This window comes from Microtus oregoni, unplaced genomic scaffold (assembly GCF_018167655.1).
Source record: "Microtus oregoni isolate MIOR12 unplaced genomic scaffold, Mior012 000014F_ref0000157, whole genome shotgun sequence".
NCBI lineage: Eukaryota > Metazoa > Chordata > Mammalia > Rodentia > Cricetidae > Microtus > Microtus oregoni.
The window spans coordinates 25,735,113-25,757,237 of NW_024543073.1; the positions used below are offsets into that span (position 1 = coordinate 25,735,113).

The 22,125-nt window shown below is 38.0% G+C and overlaps 1 protein-coding gene across 2 annotated transcripts in view; it reads left to right on the forward strand.

The window, feature by feature from the left end:
• Positions 1 to 19,020, forward strand: part of Xrcc4 (X-ray repair cross complementing 4) — a 193,425-nt gene extending 174,405 nt beyond the window's left edge. For both annotated transcript variants that reach the window (XM_041663222.1, XM_041663223.1), the window contains one exon: positions 18,534 to 19,020. In XM_041663222.1, coding sequence (XP_041519156.1) covers positions 18,534 to 18,639 — 106 coding nt within the window. In that variant the 3' untranslated portion in view covers positions 18,640 to 19,020. The remainder of the gene's footprint in view (positions 1 to 18,533) is intronic.
• Positions 19,021 to 22,125: the final 3,105 nt, after the last annotated feature.

Genomic DNA, 22,125 nt, shown 5'->3' on the forward strand with positions numbered 1-22,125 from the left:
TTCACTCTGAATTTAGGGGAAACTTTATAAAGTTCAGTTTTGGTATCCTCAATTTAAATATGAGGCAGGCAGATACAAATTCTTATTTTTTTTGGTCATATTATCAATAAATGACAATAAATAACAGATCCAAGATGTTACCACAATTTTTTTCTGATTTGAAACTTCATTCTTTTCTATGAATCTTAGAAAATTTAAAGTGCTGGATTTAGGCTGGAGAAATTTTTCAGCAGTAAAAGAATATATGCTCTTATTGGAAAGGATCAGAGTTCAGGTCCCAGCATCCAAAAGGTCCCAGCATTCAAAACTGCCTTTAACTTCAGCTTGAAAGGACCCAGTATTGTCTTCATGCCTCTGAGGTCACCTGTACATACACTCCTACATACACACACACACACACACACACACACACCGCAACAAATTAAACTTAAGTACTTTTACAATGCCTCTGTTAAAATGAACATTCTACTAAGGTCTCATTTCTACATAACTTATGATAACCACCTAAGTTTTTAAACAAACAAAATAAAACATAAGATTACAGAAAGTGTACAGGTAATGCCAAAATAAGTGCTTTGGTCTGAACAATGAACTGTCAAATAGGGCATCTTAAAGATGTTGGTCGCACATGAGAGGGAAACTACATCAGACCCCCAAGTAGCCTAGCAGGCACCCATTGACCTCACTAGAAATAAACAGAAATGTCTATTGAGGAAATCCACAGGTTTCCCAAGTAATAAATTATCTCAATATTGTTACACTTTTCCACAAAATTAAATGAGTAAACATTACCAACTGATTCTATAAAACTAGCATAACACTAATTGCAGAAACAGACAAAAGTTTGGGAGGGAAAGCTTACACACAGAAAATTCCAACCCACTATTATTCGAGAACAAAGTGGAAATTTTTCAAATGATAAAATCAAGCTTAATCTAGCAACTCATTTTTAAAGCACTAAACGTGAGGGGAAGGGAGAACTGGAAGGATGGTAGGTCGAAGAATACAAAGTTTCCTCGTGAATGAGGCCTAGGAGTCTTATGGACATGATTAGTTAACATTATACGGTATCTAGATGGGGTTGAGATTAGTGATCTCACCACAAAAAAGCAACTCTTTGAGTCTTAGGTATGTTGATTGGTGTAATTATGGTATTTATTTCGATATCAAAACATAAATTTGTGTACCCTAAATATATATAATTTTCCTTGTCACCTAAACTCAGTAAAGCTGATAAATGCACCAAAGGTCAGCTGATTTCGGGGGGGGGGACAATTATAAGAGAAGAAAAAAGCCTACATGATATAATAAACTAATATGTGAACGTTTTTTGTAGTTCATCATTTGTGCATAAAATTTTTCTTTTCAGGTTCAGATTCATAAGAACTTTCTTATATACCCCAGAAAAAAACAAACAAAATAGAAACTTGTTTATATATAATGACACCCTCGGTTACTCTTTCAGTATTATATTAGAAATTCTAGGTAGTATATGTAGAACACAAAGAAATAAAACATGTAAGTCTGATTAAGAGAACAATTTTAACATTCATGGCTGATATAATACTTTTATAGGAAATCTGAAAGAATCTACGACATTGAATTAATAACAACATCTTAACGCTGTAGCCTCGGGCCACAATTTAGCAACAGCTACATCCTAGTCCCAGCTGCTGCTGAGTACCGTGTCTGGGTTTGGGGGCCTGCCAGAGCTGGGGTCTGTGTTGATGTCTGGTGGCCCATGGTGCCACCAAAGGACACATGGCTACCTAGTTCTAGGCCATAACCTATGACCATGGTGGTTTTCAAGGACTACGCCACTACCAGGACCATGCTAAGTTAAGTTGCTAGCACTGTCACCAGGAACCATGCTATCATCCAGGCCAGGGTTACTACTAAGGGCCATGTCTGGACCCATGGCCCTATAGTAGCCAGAGTCTGAGTTGATGTCCATAACTCTTGATAGCATTGAAGGCCATTCCAATGCCAAGAGTCTGTGCTACCAAGCTTGGGCCAGGTTGGTGTCTGAGGGCCAGTCTGCTCCAGAGCCATGCCATACCAGTACTGGCCTGAGCTGCCACTTGAGACCATGGTGACATCTGAGCCTGGGCTGTGGTCTAGCACCATGTCTTGGTCTGTGGTCCTACCACAGCCAGGATCTGTATTGATACCCTTGGCTCATGTTGCCACCAAAGGCCACATGGATGCCTGGGGCCTAGGCTACAACCTGTGGTCATGTGGGTATCCTGGGGCCATGCTGCTACTAAGGCCATACTGATCTGAGTGGCCTGTGTTAGCACCTGGGTCCATGGTATCGTCTGGGCCAGGGCTGGCTCTAAGGGCCATATCTGGATCTGTGGCTCTACAATGGCCAGGGTCTGGGTTGATGTCTGTGGCCTGTGTTATTGCCAAGGGCTGTGTAGGTGCACAGGATCTGGTCAGCTACCTGAAACTATGTTAGTTTCCTTGGGCCATGCTGCTGGACCATACTGATCTGAGTGGCCTGTGCTGCCATCAGGGCCATGGTGATGTCTGGTCCTCGGTTGCTGCCAAGGGCCATGTCTGGACCTGTGGTCCTGCTGCAATTGGGGTCTGTTTTGATGTTCATGACTCATGTTACCATGAGGGTTATAAGAACCAAGCATGTTAAGCCGGGCGGTGGTGGCGCATGCCTTTAATCCCAGCAGAGGCAGGCGGATCTCTGTGAGTTCGAGACCAGCCTAGTCTGCAAGAGCTAGTTCCAGGACAGGCTCCAAAACCACAGAAAAACCCTGTCTCGAAAAACCGCTGGCCCTGCCCGTCACTGGCCCTGGGATTGCTAGCCCTCCCCGTCACTGAATACTGCAGCAGTAGAGCTGGTCTCCCACAGTCAGAAAATATGACCCCTCACCATAGGCATGTAACTCACTTGGACAGCACACTAGCATTCTAGAGATAGGGTCCTGCACTTTGCCTGGACAAGACAGTGCAGGTGGCCCTGGTGGTGTGAGTATTGGTGAGCCAGACCCAAAGGTCTGAGAGCAGGAGAACTGGCCGTGCTCCTCGCTACAGGTTGCATTGGGTAGGCTGGCCTAGGCAGTGCTGGAGAGCTCTCCCAGATGGTGATAATGAGGGAAAGCCGGTGGTCTGATCAACTCAACTACAACCCACATTTCAAAGGTTGAGACTTTTAGAAGTGTCTCTTAATTCTTAACACTCAAGTGTGAGTTTATGACAGCATTTCTCATAACCTTTTTGATGTAGTGTAACATCCAGGTATAGTTTCCAAAAAAATGCTCCATAGGAAAAGATTTGGTTAACATGTCTATTGCTATTGATACAGTCTGGTTAGTCTGTGCAGCCATTTCTAGCAGAGACTGCTTCACAGCAGACTTCCTAGTATTCTAGCTCTTATATTGTTATCACCCTCTCTTCTATTGTGTTACCTATGGCATAGATGTAAGAGTTATGATGTAGGGCTATCCATTGGTTAGGTCTGGGCTCCAATCAATCCTTTGATTTCTGTGTCCAATAGTAACCAGCCTTGAAACATTATATACACAAACAACAAAAACAGGCACAGTATGTCATACTTATAAATATTCATGCATGCATATATGTATATATGTAACAAATACAATCATAGGAAAAGGAATTGTCAGCTTGAAAGCAGGGCACCATGAGAGGGCTGGAGGGAAGACAGGGAGTGTAGAGTCTTTTGGTGTGGTGCTTTTCTTTGCTTTAAATAATCTCTTTGAGACAGAAAATTAAACTCTTAAAAGACTTTTCCACTGAAGAAATATTTTTGTCACATGGTACTCTAACAAATGAAGGAAGCAAACTGCTTATGTAAATAGCCAAAGAGATTTATTAAACACAGAGTAGTTTTTACTGCTCTAGGGACTGATGTTATAAAGTATGAACATTTCCTGACAAAGTTTACTCGTGTTTGTTCATCTTCAGTAAGTCAACATATATCTATTTATTGTAGATAAATTATGTGTATTATATATAGACAATGTTTAAACTATATAAGAAATAAAATATCTGTAATAATTGATACCAAATAATGAATTTTTGTATTAATTGTCATTATATAGGTGAGAGTTTTGTGGTCACTAACTTTTCATTTTTATCAAAATAAGGTAATATATTGTAAATTTATTGGTATAACTTTTGCTAATAAGAGATGGCAACACATGCCTACCTCAAAGATATCTTATTGAAAACACAATCATCACTTACCTTGTTACAAATATAACAAAGCAGAACAGCACAAGCAGAGTTACTGCTTGAACATCTCTAAGTAGCCAGTTTTAAATTCTCTGTGACTTCTGGGTGGATTATACCATATGGCTTTGTCATGTCGACCTATTGCTAATAAAGTAGGACTGGTGTGTAATTATGTTTTCAATGATTCATCTGTGAAACACGCTGGATTATTTTACATGGACGCATCTGGTACACATGTGTACAGTGGTTGTTCCATGGTGATTGACAACTATATTCTTCTCATAAAGTCCTAGATGCACAGATGTGAAGTCTTGATTTCTTAGAGAGACAAAATGTTGCCTTTATAAAATTTGTGCCCTAGCAATTTTTGAATGGAAAATTTATTCTTATACATGCATTCGCACACGACACAAAATTTGCTCTGTACTGAAATATAATGTAAACACTTCATGAAATGTTTTTCTATCACTGAGCAGATGCAGTGAAAGCACCTTGATCTTTTGGTATTCATTCATAGCATGACATCTGTTTTGGATTGTAAGCTCAAAGAAGGCAGTGACCATGTCAGCTTTATATTATGCAGACAACATCCAGTAATGCGTCATTCACCCTTGAATGTTTGCTGAGTATTTGTCAGTCAAGATGGGCATGTTAATGACTTTTAAAAATAGCATTTATAATGTGGCCATGAGCACCTTTTGCATTAAAGATGCATTAGCCATATAAATTGGTTTGAATTTCATACATTATAGTTAGCAAGATAACACATGGCCATTTTGTTTTCAGTAAGATAAATTTGCAATATGTTAAAATAGTTCTGTAGTGTAGATTGTATGTGTAAATGAAGGATGTAATAGTTTTAGCTGATATTTCTTAGATAGAATTTGAATGCATAATAACAGGAACAAAGGTTGAAGAAAAGAAGAAAGCCAGGAAAGAAGCAATGGTTAAGATCCTGAGGGGAAGGGCAGGGCATGCAGTCAACCACTGACTCGGCCACTTGCAAGTTGTAATGCCTTGGTAGACAACTCTTGTGTCTATGGTTTTATATTCACCTGGAAAATAGAGATGTAAGAACATGAAGTTATTGGTTATGTAAGGAGCATGACGTAAGAATACTAAATACTTTACATCGCCTTTCCATAATATTTGAAGTACTGCATGAAATAAGACAACCAAACCAGCCAACCACAAAGGAAACAGTGGGAGGAAGCTTCGGTTGTACACAGGCATGTACAGCTTCTCTTCCTTTACACAGAGAAAGGTTGTAAATAATTTCTATTGTGTGAATTATTTCAGTTATACCTGTTTCCTGAGTGATGTCAAATTATCATACATATTTAAATTTATGATAAATATTTGAGCACTATGATAAATACAAAGAATAGGTTGCATTTTGGTTTTAGTTCATCTCTTCGTGTACAAGTCAGAAGCCTATAGACACAAGCTATGGAAGTAAACCTAGGTATCTTATTTCAAAATAAATAATAACCTTTCATTTTATGTGTAAGGAAGAAAATTTGCCTCCATACAAGTATAAATAGATAATTAACACCATCTATAACTGGAAAGACAGGCTAATCTGTTTTTCAGAAAAATAAATAAATAAAAGTTACATGGGGATCTGGATCAATTGGCCACGTAGTAGAATGCCCAAAGCCTCGGGTTTGATCTCCAGCACCACAAAGCCAAGTATGATGGTACACACCTGTAGAGAGGTGTAGGCAGTGAGCCAGAAACTCAGAGTCATCCTCCAGTACATAGTGAGTTCAAGGCCAACAGATTTTTTATCCCAAAAATAAAATTTTAAAAATGAATAAAGCTGTCGTCATTCTGGGGTGGTGCTTATAGAATCTACAGAACATTGTTGTGACTGTGAATTTAGAGACATGGTGGGAAAAAAAACAGTAGTCTTCAAAGAGAAACTGAAAGACTGTTTGAATCATTCTCTATGTTAGTAATATGCAGCAGTTGACTATATACTGTCTCCACTCCCCCGGGATTTGTTCCTCCTTTTTAAGTTTATGTGATGTTATTGTAGTATTTGTTCCTATTCTTTACAATTTTGTGCAGCTCACATTGTTCTATGATAATCATATCAAAATAGAACCATGTTAAAAATAATTGAATCTCAGTTGAAAAAATATATACGGTACTTTCTTTCATAAGCTCTACTTCTTCTGTAGCATTCTAGGAGTAAGAAGTCTTAGGAAAGCATTTACATTCAACTTTTCTAGTTAGAGATAGACTTTAGTCGTAGCAACATTACCTAAAATTAGTATAGTTGGTGTTAATTGAAGCATTATTTATATTAGTATTTAAATTGTTTGTATTTTTTTTACTATTAATCAGGAGTCACTTTGGAGCCAGAAAGGCAGATCAGAATGTGAAAGGGCTGATGACCCAAGTTCCACTCCTGGAACCCATGGCTCCTGAAAGATGTCCTCTGATAGTCATATATGTGCCTTGGAACACACACATGTACTTACACACACACTTGTACTACATACATACTAATAAATTCTCGAGAGGGAGGGGGAATGGAGTGGGGGGAGGGGAGGAGAGTGGGGGAAGGGAGCAATGTGTGGGAGGAGGGGGAGGGAAATGGGAAATGGGGAGGAGGCAGAATTTTTTTTCAACAACTAAAAAAAATAAACAAAAAAAAGAAAAAGTTAATTTAAAAGAAGAATCAATTTTGTTTATAGGATACTTAGAATATTATGAGGTTATTAAAAGTAGTTGTGCAGAACTGCCATTTTCTAAAAGGTTGTCTCCAATAAATTATTAAGAGAAAGTACTATAAGGAATTTTATAGTATCATAATAAAAAAAGAATTATATATATATATGTATAATTTCTTAAGGATATACATTAAAATATCAGAAGGTGAAGGCATAAAGTATAATCATTAGTTCCTTTGAATTTTCTGAAGTATTTGTAACAGTTGTACTAGATACCAACCAGAAAAAATGGATTTGGTTCAGATTGGATATAGAAATTCTGTGCTTGAAGTTCTAGTCTTCTAAAAATGATAGAAAATATAGTATTTATTTATTTGTGTCAAATCCTAGATTACTATTTCACTATAAAAGATATGTGTGACTGAACAGAAAATAAAGCAAGGTAAGACGTAACACAGAAAGGTCAGCACGTTAGATAGAACCTGAAAGCCACAGTGTTCTCTTCCATCCTGAGCATACAGTAATAGAATGTTGTACCCAGGAGAGATATGCAAAGGTAGAAATGGTTTATTAGCTCTCACTGAAATTTTGCATATTTGCATTGAGATTTTCTGGAATAGAAGGACCTATTAATATGTTAGTATATAAAATGGATTTAGAACGAATATCAAAATTTCCTATTAATACTCAGTGGAGTGAGTATTATCAATTAACTCTGTTTTGTTTTAAAATAGCTTAAAGTGACAAAAATTTTATTTTATTATGAATAGCAAAGTGTTTCTTCTGTGGTCATGGGTAACTTTCCTGTAGATTACTCATGTAGTGTTTTGTATTATGTATACATACGTACAACATACATATATGGATGGGCCTTCTCTAAGGAAAGATATGTTCTTTTTTTAAAATATTTATTTATTATGTATACAATATTCTGTCTGCGTGTATGCCTGCAGGTCAAAAGAGGGCATCAGACCTCATTACAGATGGCTGTGAATCACCATGTGGTTGCCGGGAATTGAACTCAGGACCTTTGGAAGAGCAGGCAATGCTCTTAACCACTGAGCCATCTCTCCAGCCCAGAAAGATATGTTCTTAACAGAATATTTTAGGCTTACATAGATTTTAAACCCTAAAAATCAATACTTCATACCTATGTCACCATCATCGTATATTAGCTTTTTAAGTGTATTTTTGCTGAGTTCAGTAGTAAAATCTTCAAGGATGCAAGATTTGGCTTTTATCTTTTGTGTCAAGGGCTCACAAGATAGCTGAGACTTAAAAATGTTGAAGCATGGAATGTATGAGAAACACATTCTGATGGGTTGGGCTGATTATTAGTTAAGTTCTTATGGTTACTACTTTCTAATAATTTGTCTTTATCATAGGCCAAGAAGTTTTTGACAAATACATATTGATTTTTTTTTTTATTGAGCTCTCTATATTTTTCTCTGATTCCCCTCCCTGCCTTTCTCTTCTCCCCATTCAACCCTCCCCCAAGGTCCCCATGCTCCCAATTTACTCAGGTGATCTTGTCTTTTTCTACATAAGTAGATTAGATCTATGTAATTCTCTCTTAGTGTCCTCATTCTTGTCTAATTTCTCTGGAATTGTGGTTTGTAGGCTGGTTTTCTTTGCTTTATGTTTAAACATCTTGATTTTTAAACAAACCTTAAAAAACATTTCTTGAGATAAAAATCATTTACATATAAAAAATAAATCTTCCAGAATGAATTTGTACTTCCTGCTGTAGAGAAAATCCAGCTATTACAATAGTTCTTTGAGGTTACTTAGCTACAAATTGTCCATCTGTAGATAAGTGTTCAGGAGTATAATAGGAAACACCCTTTTTCTTTTGTAATGACAAACAAACCTTATGTTATGAAAAAACAAAAAGTATACTTTAGATGGTCACTTAAAAGAATTAAGTTTTTTAGAGAGTAATATTTGGGGAGATTTATATATATGTATATATATACATATATATATATATATATATATATATTTCAAAGTTAATTCAAAGGTAATTATGATCAGACCAGAGAACTCAGGTGAATATTTCCCATGAGTACTCAGGTGAATATTTCCCATGAGTAAATACCCATGGGTGTCCAGGTTTTGTGGAGTAAATATGCATGTGAATTTCGTAATTTCAAATAAGTGTTGTATTTTTTTTGATTGACTATTTTAATTTTTGCTAGTTGGTTCTCTTTCTTGATCGATTATTGAGAGACTGAGCTGAGCTAGTATCCCCCACCTCTTGAGAAGAATATGATATATGCAGCAGATTTTATTTCATGCTTGACTTGTTTTTCAGTAGGCAAATAGAAGACATTTATGTTCACTGACACTCCAAAAGCTTTAACAGTAATAAAGAGCAATAACTTAATGACTCAAAGAAAGAAAAAATTCAGTATTCTGGAATCTTCTGTTGGTTGGGTTCTTAGGATGTGTGTGCCTAGAAATTTCTCAGCATTTCCTGTTGAGACCACAGCCACAGGATTGAAAGACCATTCATTTAACCACCACTTGCCTCTTTCAAACATGCCAATTAAATGGAACTGAAAATACTAATGTGAACCTTCAGCATATAAATATATAAACTCCAGAACTACTACGTAGAAAAGTCACTGTGTACACTCATAATTTAAAGTAAAAACAACTCTGGCCAGCCTGTGTCAATAATTCTAGTTCCAATAATCTCTAATGAAGACCCAACATGTATTTTTTTTTTACAATTTTTGGGTCATCTCTGTCTTTTTAATATTTTTAATTGATTTTTATTGAGCTCTACATTTTTCTCTCCTCCCTTCCCTGCCTCTCCCCTCCCCTTCAGCACTCCCCGATATGTCAGATGTCTTTTTCAGCCAGTCCAAGGGCTTTTTCACCTCTAGACTTTATATAGATTGTTCTTATGTCACCTGTTCTAATCAGTTTTCCTGAAATCTATGTACTTAGTAGGTTGAAGCAACAATTAAGCCCTAACAAGATGAACAATGGAATGATGGCAGAAAAATACTCTACTCCAGAATGATTGCATTTTTAACCCCTGAACTCTGAGAATGTGTTTGACTGTGTGGAAGCAAGAATTGAGGTTGCAAATAAGCTGGCTATATAATAGCACAAACGTAATATTAGATTATCCAGGGTGGTCCAGGTTAATCACTAAGTGGTAGGATCAGGAGGGGAAAGCTAGAGAAAATGAAAGCGTTGCAGCATGAAAGTGATTGCTGATGTGGCGGGCAGTGGTTGCACAAGCCTTTAATCCCAGCACTTGGGAGGCAGGGGCAGGCAGATCTCTGTGAGTTTGAGGCCAGCCTGGTCTACAGAGCTAATGCCAAGTGCCAGGACAGGCTCCAAAGCTACAGAGAAACCTGTCTCAAAAAAAAAAAAAAAGAAAGAAAAAGAAAAAGAAAAGAAAAGAAAGAAAGAAAGAAAGAATTAGAAAGCCATGGCGATGTAAGGATGTGTCCTGCTACCAATGATGGAAGTGGGAGAATTCAGAAAGCTGAAACGTGTAGGAGTTTCTTCTTCACCATCTCCTCCAAAGGAGAGGACCATCCAGCCAACACCTTGATTTTAACCCAAGCTTCTAACTAATGTGCCACATTATGTGAATTGTAGCATCAGCCACAGGAATTAAAGCAGCACCTTCCATACCAGGGGGAAGCCATCCTTGGTCCTAGGTCCATGAGAAATCACTGCCTTCCATGGCTCAGAAGACCATCTGATTATGTGGTTTCTACTGCTCCAGCACTAAACTTCCCCAGCCTGGAGCTCATTTTCTATATTTCCATTTTATTTCACTCAACTAGTAAATTCTGAAGTCCAAGTCAAGAGATTGTATTCTCAGGGAAGCAAGTTAATATTGACTGTTCAGAAAATGCTGGTTTCATGGAATGTTAATGGATGAGATTGTGAGAAAAAGAGCACCCAACACCAGACTCATTGGCGATGGATGGAGATAGAGGCAGAGACCTACACTGGAGCACCGGACTGAGCTCCCAAGGTCCCAATGAAGAGCAGAAGGAGGAAGAACATGAGCAAGGAAGTCAGGACCGTGAGGGGTGCACCCACCCACTGAGACAGCTGGGCTGATCTATTGGGAGCTCACCAAGGCCAGCTGGACTGTGACTGAAAAAGCATGGGATAAAACCAGACTCTCTGAACATGGCGGACAATGAGGGCTGATAATAAGCCAAGGACAATGCCACTGGGTTTTGATCCTACTTCATGTACTGGCTTTGTGGGAGCCTAGCCAGTTTGGATGTTCACCTTCCTAGACCTGGATGGAGGGGGGAGGACCTTGGACTTTCCACAGGGCAGGGAATCCTGACTGCTCTTCGGACTGGAAAGAAGAGGGAGAGGAGGGGGGAGGGGAGATGAGGGGGGAGGGGAGAGGAGAGGGGAGGGGAGAGGAGTTGGAGGAGGGGGAGGGAAATGGGAGGCTGGAAGGAGGCGGAAATTTTTTTCAATAAAAAATAAATAAATTAAAAAAAATTCAGACTCATTTGGAAACCATAGTAAACAAGATTTCTTTTTGTTTTCTTAAAATACTTTTTAAAATATAATTTTGTGTATGTGTGTGTATATATACATATATACAACTGGCAGTTAAGGAGACTATCTAGTATAAGTTATCCCTGTTTCCAAATAAAACATTTACTATCTCTGGCCACAGAATGTTCCAGACCTGTTCCCGACACAGAAGCATATTTATTCATGCATTTATATGCACATATATATGTGTAAATACACATATAATTTGGTTTTCTACATACACTATTCTGTACTTTATTTAAAGATATTATTACAGGAGAAATTTTATGCCTTCTGTTATAGACTCTTGCCATGAAATAATTGTAGGAGTTAGTGAAAGAAAATAGTTTCCTGACATTTGCACTAAATGTCTCCTTCCTTTTTAGAAAGCATCCCACTTTTTGAGACCCACCATCTCCACATTCATGCTGGCCTCCTGAGAATAAGAGTGTCCCCTAGAGGAAACACACTAACTAATGTTCTTCATTAACAAGTGTGGCCTAGGTGCTGTTTACCTTGGAGTGGGGAAAGTGTAGGCTAACGCCCTGGCTTTGCTGCCTGGCTGCCTCCTCCCTCGTTCACTGCTGCATGGACTGTGAGACTTGCTTAGTCTTCTCCTCCATCCTGTCTACCTCATTGATTTACTCATTTGTCATTGTTAATACATGCAATCGCTGGAACATTTGTGTGCCAAATGTGGTGCCAGGTAAAATACAGCATGGCCTCCCAAGAAGGTTTCCCATGGAGTGCACTGAGCAGCAGTAGCAAACATCCCTATGCCAGTTCCACCCAGTGAATACACAGCGTGAAGCTGACACTATGCAAAACGGGCTTGAAAAGCTTGTGTAAACTGGTCCACTGAGAATGTGCTTGGTTGCCACAACAGTTTGTTTATCCGCAGACATTTAGCAAGTGTTCAATTTATTGTTATGGAATTTCTGTATAAGTGCTTCCCTCCTTAGGGATTGTGGCCCTATTTAGCTAATGGTTGGTGTTAGTACTGGATTCTATGCAGAGCTCAGAGGAGAGCTTTGTGGAGTTGGTCCTCTCCATCTACCTTTATGATGGGTTCTAGGGTTCCAGCGTGGGTCATCATTCTTCTTTAGCAACAGCTTTTGCATGCTGAGCCATCTCACTGCTCCCCAATAGTCTTATTTTCAAACTTTACTTGAAACACTCTACATGAAATATTTAGAATTATCCTTTTGCAATGTCTATGCATCATTAAGTGCATTATAGGGTTAAATATAACTACTTTTGTTACTCTTTTTTCTTGTTTTATTCAATGTCACATATTCCAAAGGGCATTTCTGTGCTCTTCTTGCTCATGTTTAAACAGTAGGGTTGTTTGTATTAGAAGTTATCTATGATTTAATTGAAACTAATGAATAGTTTCTCTTGCATGCTACTTGAGTTGCCAGGAGAGTCTGTTTCTCTTCTTTCACTTTCTCAGGCCAATGAAATGACGTCTAGACTTGTGAATTCCAGACAGCATGAGCCTCTGCTTTTACTGGGTCATGGAGGCTTCGGTCTGTTAATTTGTTTCGGAGAAGCCTTGGTTTTTATAAGGTCAGCATGAAATCAGTCAGCCACTCTTCCCATCCTAACACCCAATATATCTCTATGTACTAATTCCATATTAAAAATAAACTAGTGACATTGGTAATATCAAATCTTTAAGTTCATCATTTAAATATCTTATTTAAATGGTAGTCATAGAGTTGAGTTTGGTAGTTCATCAGTGTTCTTGTAGAATGCATGATAGGAGCTGTGTTAAAATCAGTGTGATAGTGGTCTGCCTGCTTGATCTTGGCAGGGATCTTATTGTTTGATTTAGTTTTGTTGTTGGTGTCTTGTTGGGGGGATTCTCCTTTCTCCCCCTCCCTTTGGTTTTTGTGGGATTTTCTCATGAAAACTTGAACTGATGAATCCTAAAGTCAAACCATTAGATAATTAGCTTCTTTTTGTTTTGCTTTTAGAGACAGACTTTTGATATGTAAATTGTAAGCTAGCCCAGGCTCACCTCAAACTTGTGCTCCTACTGCCTCAACTTCCCATGCACTAGGATTATTGTCATGGCCCAGCAATTCTTGTCAGTATTGGCTTTTTCAAGTTGTATTTTATGTATTTGTGTGTGTGTGGTATATGTTCTTATAGGCAGTTACTCATGTTCCACCATTCAAACTCCAGGGGGAAGAAAGAGAATAAAACAAAGCTTAACTGTGTAGGCAATTTTTTTCTTTACATAAGCAGAACAGTTGCTTCCAGCTGTCCTTCTGAGGTGGCTGGGTGGTGGTGGTTCAGCACTTGAATGTGTGACGGCTGTGATCTAGGAGTTTAATACTTCTTCCTTCCTGAGAAAAAACACTGCCTGCCCTTCTATGATAAATCTTAAGCTTAACAGTGTCCTTCCAGATTATTCTTCTCAGCTCCAGATAATTAATAATGAGTGAAATAATTTACCTAAAATGTAAGCTTCCGCAGTCAACATTGCAGTGGGAGCCAGAGTTGGTGAAAGTGGCAGCCACTCAAGCTGTTAGTGCTGTCTTGAGTCACTCCTCTGTTTCCTTTTCTCCTTTCCCTGTCTCTTCAATTTTAATCTTTATTTGTAGTAATAAGGGCGGTGGGCTGCTTTCCGCCACCCGGCTAGCTTTACCTGAAATAATTACACGGAAACTGTATTCTTTTAAACACTGGTTGGCCCATTAGTTTTAACCTCTTATTGGCTAGCTCTTACACATTGATCTAACCCATTTCTAATATTCTGTGTAGCACCACGAGCTGGCTTACCAGGAATGATCTTAACCTACGTCTGTCTGGAGTGGGAGAATCATGGCGACTGACTGACTTGGCTTCTTTCTCCCAGCATTCTGTTCTGTTTACTCCACCCACCTAAGGGTTGGCCTATCAAATGGGCCAAGGCAGTTTCTTTATTAAATGAAAATAACTCCTCCATCATCTATTGTCCACAACAATGCATTTTCTATTTAACAAGCCCACCTCTGGATAGCTCTTCCCTTTCACCTTTTACTGATGAGGCCATGTCTGCCCTCCTCTGAAGATGCCTTCCCTGAGTTTTGTTGCTATGTATCCCCTCCCCTGTCTCACTCTCCCTCCAATTAGATGACTAGCTGGTGTTTCAAACCAAGCTCTCAAAACTAGCACTGCATCTCCTGTTCTTCTCTATAAATATCTCCACCACAGCCAAAGCTACAAGGTCTAGAGGAGCTGAAAAGATTGTCATGGAGGAGCTGAAAATAGCCAGAATTGACTTCTCATGGAAAAGCAGATGTAATAAACATCCATAGGTACACAGATATGTCCTGTATGCACACATGTGTGTGCACATGACACATCCACACATATATCACTGTTCAAAGATCACTATTGCTTAGTTTTGTGATGTTGACTTTTAGGTAGAGCCATGCAGTAGTATGGCTTTCATGCTTGGATCTGTTGCTTGACACTTCATTTGAGATTTGTGCATGTGTATACCTGTATAGTATTCTACTATACAAAACTTATGTGTATAACTATATAGTATTCTACTCAGTGAAAATTGTGTGTATTGCTATATAGATATTCAGTAATATGCCATTTCCATGTTGAAAGATATGTATATAGTTTTCAGTTTTTCACTACTAATAAACACCTCTATGATCATATGTATGTATATATGTATGCATGTATGTCCTGAGTATCTGCCTCGTGGTGAATTTCTGAGCCACAGGTAGAAACATTTCCTTATCTTTGACAGATATTGGCCAGTTGTTTTCTGTAGTAATTTCAAATTTCGGATATCTTACCAACAATATTTTATCTAGTTGTTTGACATCCTCTGCAAGCCTTGATATTATTACAGATATTGTTAACCTGCCATTGAAAGAAGTTTCACAATGGTTTTAATGTGCACATAGAATTTAGTTGATCCCAGATAAAGATCTCCTGATCCTGGCTTCTGAATTCCCCCTGTGGAACCATCATCGAACTATCTGAAATCTACCTAACTCCTAAATAGTAAAAATGTAAAACAGAAAAATGTATCTTAGTTCTTTCTATTTTCTATAAATTTACAAAAACATCTCTGAAATATTTGTCACTTGTGAAAGAGATGAATGTTTCTTTGCTGTGGACAGAGTTTTAACTGTCTCTGTTGACTCACTGTGATATGAGACCTGAGAATTGTGCGTTTCTGTCACGTGCTATCCTGACTGCACTGTCATGGCTCACAGTCACTGTCATGGCTCACAATCACTGTCATGGCTCACAATCCTAACAAAGGTCAACTCAGTTTCTTCAGCTCCAGGCTTTCCACAAACAGCAGTTATACATGTAGCACCAGGAATCTCTGTCTTTGTGTCTCATCCCTTCAGAGTAATCCTTTTTCCTTCTGCTGATATTTTAAAACAGAATTGATAGACCTCTGTTTTCTAGGTGTGTACAGTGAACAATATTGCAGAGGCCTTTCCACGTCTGGCTTCCTAATTGACATAATTCAGTCCTCTTTTTGCTCAAGAGAGCTAAAAGCAACTAATACATTTCAGACCAGAGAAAAAGATGTGTGTGTATGCATTCATGTGCATGTATATGTGTGTTTTGTGTGAAAGCATATATATGTGTTTCTACATGTATATGTTTGTGTATAAGTGTGAAAATGTGTAAAGGATATGTTGCTATTTATAAAGTATCTTTTTTCTCTTATGAAGTACATTCTAGATACTTGTTTATGTGCTATGATAGTTACATCTGTGTTTCCTGTTAATTCCCAGGAGTTGTAATTGTCACCTTGACTCTGTATTAATGCCTAGTATCTTGGCATAATCAGGTTATCTGCCCTTGGCTTACTTAGCATAATGAAGACCCATCCCTGATTGGGAGTAGCCAGTCATGGTTAATTGGGCATAGTCAAGAGACCAAAGAGGACTGGGCAGTGAATTCAATTTTAATAATCTGTGCAACTGAATATAGGTGCAGGGATTTTAAAATAATAATACATAGCCCATATTTCTGGATTTCAGTTGGTTATTCCTTTATTCTGCCACTACCAAATCTTAATACTTTATTCAATATTTATCCACTTGTAATAACAGCTTCTGTGTGTCTTGTGGGAATTTACAAACATTTTCATTTTCGTCACCTAGTTTAATCTTCACATCATTATTAAGGCTCATGCCACCTCAGTTTTATGGAAAGAAAACTGAAGGCCTATTGAATGGACTGGCTGGCCTAGTCATACCATAATTCACACCCACATGTCCTAACTTCAACCTTGTACTTTTTCAGCTATAGTAGGCTAGGCATGGCTTTGAAGCTGGAAATATGGAGAAACCTCTATTAATAGATTGATTTGATCTAATCACATCTACCCCTGAAGCCATCTCTAGTTAATATTGAGCAATGCTTCCCAAGGCTCAGTGGTGAACCACTGGCAGGGTTTAATCAAGGACGGCAATTCACTTTGACTAAGCTCTGTGATCTTCCAGCCCAGATTGCTTGGCCACAGTGGTCATGGAGTGAACAGGCTATTGTCTTGGTTTCACAGTTGTGTTTACGTATACAGGTCAAATCCAGTGAAGCAGTAGCTGTTCTCATGCATCTAAATAGAATTTAGCTTACTGTGTGATTAACTGTAGACCCTATAAATCATATAGACAAGTACATTTTGTCCCCATGTGCCAGGATATGGTGTCAAAATTAATCAACTGACCAGCTGACTACTAGAGTGAAGTCGTGTGATCAGAGAGTACAGTTGCTGAGAGACAACATGGATATTAATGGGTAAAACAAATGTACAGACTCACAACCAGTCAGTATGCCAAGAATGGGTGAACTGAGAACGTTCAACTCTAAACAAGATGGCTCCATCCAGTCCCTCCTCTCAGTGCTCAGTCCTGCAGAAGAGGAGAGGGAAAGAGTGTAAGAGGCAGAGAGGTTGGAAGACACCAAGAAAAACAAGGCCTTCTGAATCCACATGATGTATACACAGATGAACTCACAGAGACTGAAGCAGCATGCACATAGGTCTATCCAGATGGGGTCCTAGAACTGAAAGGAGAAGTGGGCACATGTAGGCAGAGACTGCTCATTTGTCCCCAGCCACCCAGACCCAAAATAATCACACAGAAAATATATTAAAGACTACTTGACCTAATGGCTTAGGCTTCTTATTAACTAACTCTTACATCTTAAATTAACCCATTTCTATTATTCTATGTATCTCCACAAGGCTATTGCTTACCGGGTAAAGTTCTGGCATCTGCCTCCTTTGGCAGCTATATGGTGTCTCCTGACTCTACCTTCTTTTTTCCTCTATCTCTGCTTAGAATTCCCACCTTGCTCTATTCTGCCCTGTCATAGGCCCAAGCAGCTTCTTTATTGATTAACCAATAAAAGCAACACATATATAGAAGGACTTCTCACACCAGACATATGCCCCCATCCCTGACCCAGGAGCAATGTCTAATTGAAAACTGCTTGCAAATGAAAATTTAGTTTTCTCCATGGAGTTTCACTTGGGGAGCAAACTACTCTTAAGGGTAGGCTGCGTGCCCAGTAGTAGGTAGCCAAGGGAAAATGAACCCCCTGACATCCTTGGAAGTTCAAGTCATTCTGCTGTTGTTATTTAACTGTGTCTTTTTTAAATTTAACTTTATTTATTTTTCGCCCCCTTTACTCTACAGGTCGTGTGTGTGTGTGTGTGTGTGTGTGTGTGTGTGTGTGTGTAAAATGGCTTCTGATTTAGTGTTTTTATGAGAGTCTTGAGTATGCAGATGAGTGGGTCTCAGTTTCTTGTGCCTTCTCTTGGGCTCTATTCCTTCTGCTCATTGTTTGTCCTAACCCAATGTGCTAATTTCGTTTTATCTTATTTTATTTTATTATTATCCTTTAGAAACCTATTTATTTTCTGATGAGAGCCAGAAAGGCAGTGGATATGGACGGGAGGGAGATGGGAAAAAACTGGGAGGTACAGAGGGAAAGGAAACTGTCGTCAGGATATATTATGTAAGGTTTAAGAAAACAATTTTCAATAATAGGAAAAATAAAGATAAAATAGAAATTTTTAAAAAACCTAAAAGATAACTCTCCTGGCTTTTTTTCCTCTAGGCTTGCCCCTTCACTGCCTCAGACCTTGAAAGAAGAGCATGCAGCTGCTGCAGACATGTCTTTAGAAACCCTGAGGAACAGCAGCCCAGAAGATATCTTTGATTAGATACAAACCCTAGAACCCAACTTCGGTGTTCATTAAGCTATGTTCTTCATCCAGTTCTTTCAAATGAAAAGACAAGCTTTCAACTTGACATTTTTCTCGAGCATTCAGGTTGCCCATTAAATTGGACTTTTGTTCCAAATGGCACATTTATCATATTCCTTTAAGTATTATTGTGACTTTCTAATGACTCTTGGAAGATTTTGGGAATAGACTAAAAAAAATTTTTTAAATGTCTCCAGTTCTTTTCAAATTGCACTTTAAACAACATGTTTGAAAAGTTTAACTTATAAGATGACACATATAAAATAGATCTGTATGTTGTATGTAAACAATCTGAAAATCCGATAGTTAATAAAAGTTTGTGTTCTTACAGAAACCTTATTTACCTGAAGTTTTTCTTTATTTTAGTAACTTGTCTTTCTAAAGCATTTACTGATGGACATGCCACATTCCAGTGATGACCCGTACCCATGCACACACTGGCAGCACTGATTGGCCTTAGTGAGCTATTTTAAAAAGCCAAGTTGGGAAGGGAACATCCCGAAGAGCATGTGGAAGGATTTAGAGGAGAGAAATAGGGAACAAATTTATCACATTTTACTGAAGAATAAAGAAAGAAATATGAGTGCTTACATATGTAAATGTACCATTTGGGAGACCAAAACAAAATAATCAACAAAAAAATAACCTTTTCAGGCTTTTCCTGAAAGCAAAGACGTGTCAAATCTAATACCAGTAAAACTGGTACATTTTCTCTTAATGTCCACCATCCTACTTCCTAACCTCTCCTGTCATCATTTCTTTCCAGCTGAGCACCCATTCCTTCCTATCAAAGTTACAATGCACAGCATGTTGTCAAATCTCGTATTGGGTCTATTCTGTGTCATCTGCATTTTTGATGAAACTCATAACTTCTGTTTTCTCCTCTTGATTTTGGAATAGCATCCTCCTTTTTTCTGCCCCCTACTATTTAGGCATCTCTGCTGATTCTTCTCTGCTCAGTACCCAAATGCTTGGTCACTCTAGGTTTAGGCCTCAACACTCTGCTCATCACTGTACAACACCACTTTAGGTTTCACGTTATTTAAATGTCACCTGTATAGCTTATCTCCAAAGTTAATAGGCAAAGTTATAAAGAGACTTATACATACATATTTATGTATATAGTTACATGTACATGTATTTTGGTATGTTTGTTTGTTTATTTGTTTTGGTTTGTTTTGGTCCCGAAAACCCAAAATAGTTGCATTTACATGAGTAAGCACTCATATTTATTTATTTATTCTTGAGTTTCAAACACGTGCAATAAAATGTGTATGTATGTGTATTCATGTATTATATATATATATATATATATATATATATAGAGAGAGAGAGAGAGAGAGAGAGATTTTCCTACATTTTGCCACATATAGCTTATGCCTATAATCCCATGACTCAGAAGACTAAAGCTGGAGAATTTGCCATGGATTCAAAACTAGTCTGGATTACCTAGTGAGTTATGAGCTAGCTTGGCTATGAAAAATGTTTTTTTTAAATTTATCACAAATTAATTTTTTATGGTTTACATAAGAAAAAAAACGATATAAATTATCAATTGAAAATATAATTCTAAAACACAAACTTACTTAGCCACCCGAGAATATTGTTATATTGTTAAGTCTTTGATAATCTAAGATGTATGCACATTAGCTCTCTCCACGGGACTTTTAAATATGAGATGGTATTCAACTAATTAAAATTATGCTACCAGTATGCATAAATGACAACAGCATCCATAAAGTTCATCAGATTTTGAAAGTTTTAAATTTTTATATTCTCTTTGTAGGACAATGGATATTTTCATCCATTTCTGTGTCATGTTGATTCAGTTGGTTATAAAAGGGTACATACAGGCTATAACCACAGGTTGTTCATGTCTCATAGAGACATGAAAGGCATGGCATTCTGTTTCATGCACTCCTTAGACAGCGCTCTACACAGTACTCAGATCCTGCCATGCTCAGCCATGTTTAAGCCCATGGTTTTCACCCTCTGTGTTCTAAAATAAAGTGTTCTAGAGACCACGGATGGACTTGTAAGAACTGAGCAGGGCTACACTATGAGTCTTTGAATGTTAGTATCCTCATTCTAAGACAAATGGATTTCAGTTCTGGAAGGGGGATTCAGCTTAAAATTTTTAAGTTGATGGTTGACATGAGATACAGTCCAGGGTTCATTAGAGAAGGAACAAAAAGACCCTGTACAAGAAAAGGTGTCCTTATATTGTTTTAAAAGGTCAGAGATCTATTTCTGGTCTCTAATTCAAATTTATAAAATACAGAACTCTGTCTTTGAGCCAAGCAACTATTTATTGGGTGTTGAAGTCAACGAATGTTTCCCCAGGGAAGGTTGTACACAGAGTACAGGACTGGGCCATCTGGAGAACTGAAGACTAGATCTCTTCATTTTGCAAGCAGTCGCTGAACATTTGTGCTAGTTTTTGTTCTTGGCATGAGGTGTGGCAAACAGTGAGCAACACAGGTAGATTGGTAAGTTCCCTGTTTCCATAGCGCTCACGTTGCAGTAAATACATTCCGGAACCCTAAAACAGGACCATTTTTTTGAGAAGCTGTAACTGCCCTATAATTAATGGAATTCATTGGGCTTTTTTAGGATGCCTGAGAATAAGAAAAAGGAAATAAACTGCCGATCAATGAGACTTGCTAGACACGGCCCAAAAAATCAGCTCTAATCCTTTCATGCCTTTCTCATCCTTATACTCAGTATCATTTATAGGACCCATCACAAATATCTGTCATCAAAGTAAGCATCCTCAGTTTACCTGTGAGTTAGTAATCCCAGAAAACACATAGTCACATTTCAGCCTCATCTTAATGACATTGTTAGGGAAAATGATGACATCCACAAGACCTTCCCCGCACATATTTATGGCTGTTGTCTGAACTTGGGTTTTTCACCAGGGTTCTTTTTAGATGAGATTTCTCTGTAGATGTTCTCTAACTTAACCTAAATGATTTTCTCTGTATACTAATTGTAAGGGGGTCTTTGAAATGATTGTCCACTTTCTTTCTTTCAGACCAGTAACTCTCTTGTCTCCTCAGTATCAAATACTGTCCAAGTTACACTTGGCTCATATTTACCCTGCCTTGTGATCCTTTTACTTATCCATGATTTCTGATTTTCCTCTAATATGTGAATAAAAATCAGCATTTATTGCTTGCCTGTTAATTTTTTCTTTCTATTATTTAAATATTTCATCTGAAATTCTCATCCCGCATTGTCCCTAAATATGCTTGCTTCTGCAGGAGAGAATCACCCCCATCTCCATATTGATAGGGAATTTTTTTTCATGTAAAGCAGGAGAGATTTTAGTGACCTAAGTTCCAGTTGAAGGAATATGAATCTTGAACCATTTACTTTGTTTATAGAGAGTTTGCAACTTACTGGTGATCTTGGATATACTAGCCAGTCAAGAACAGGTAG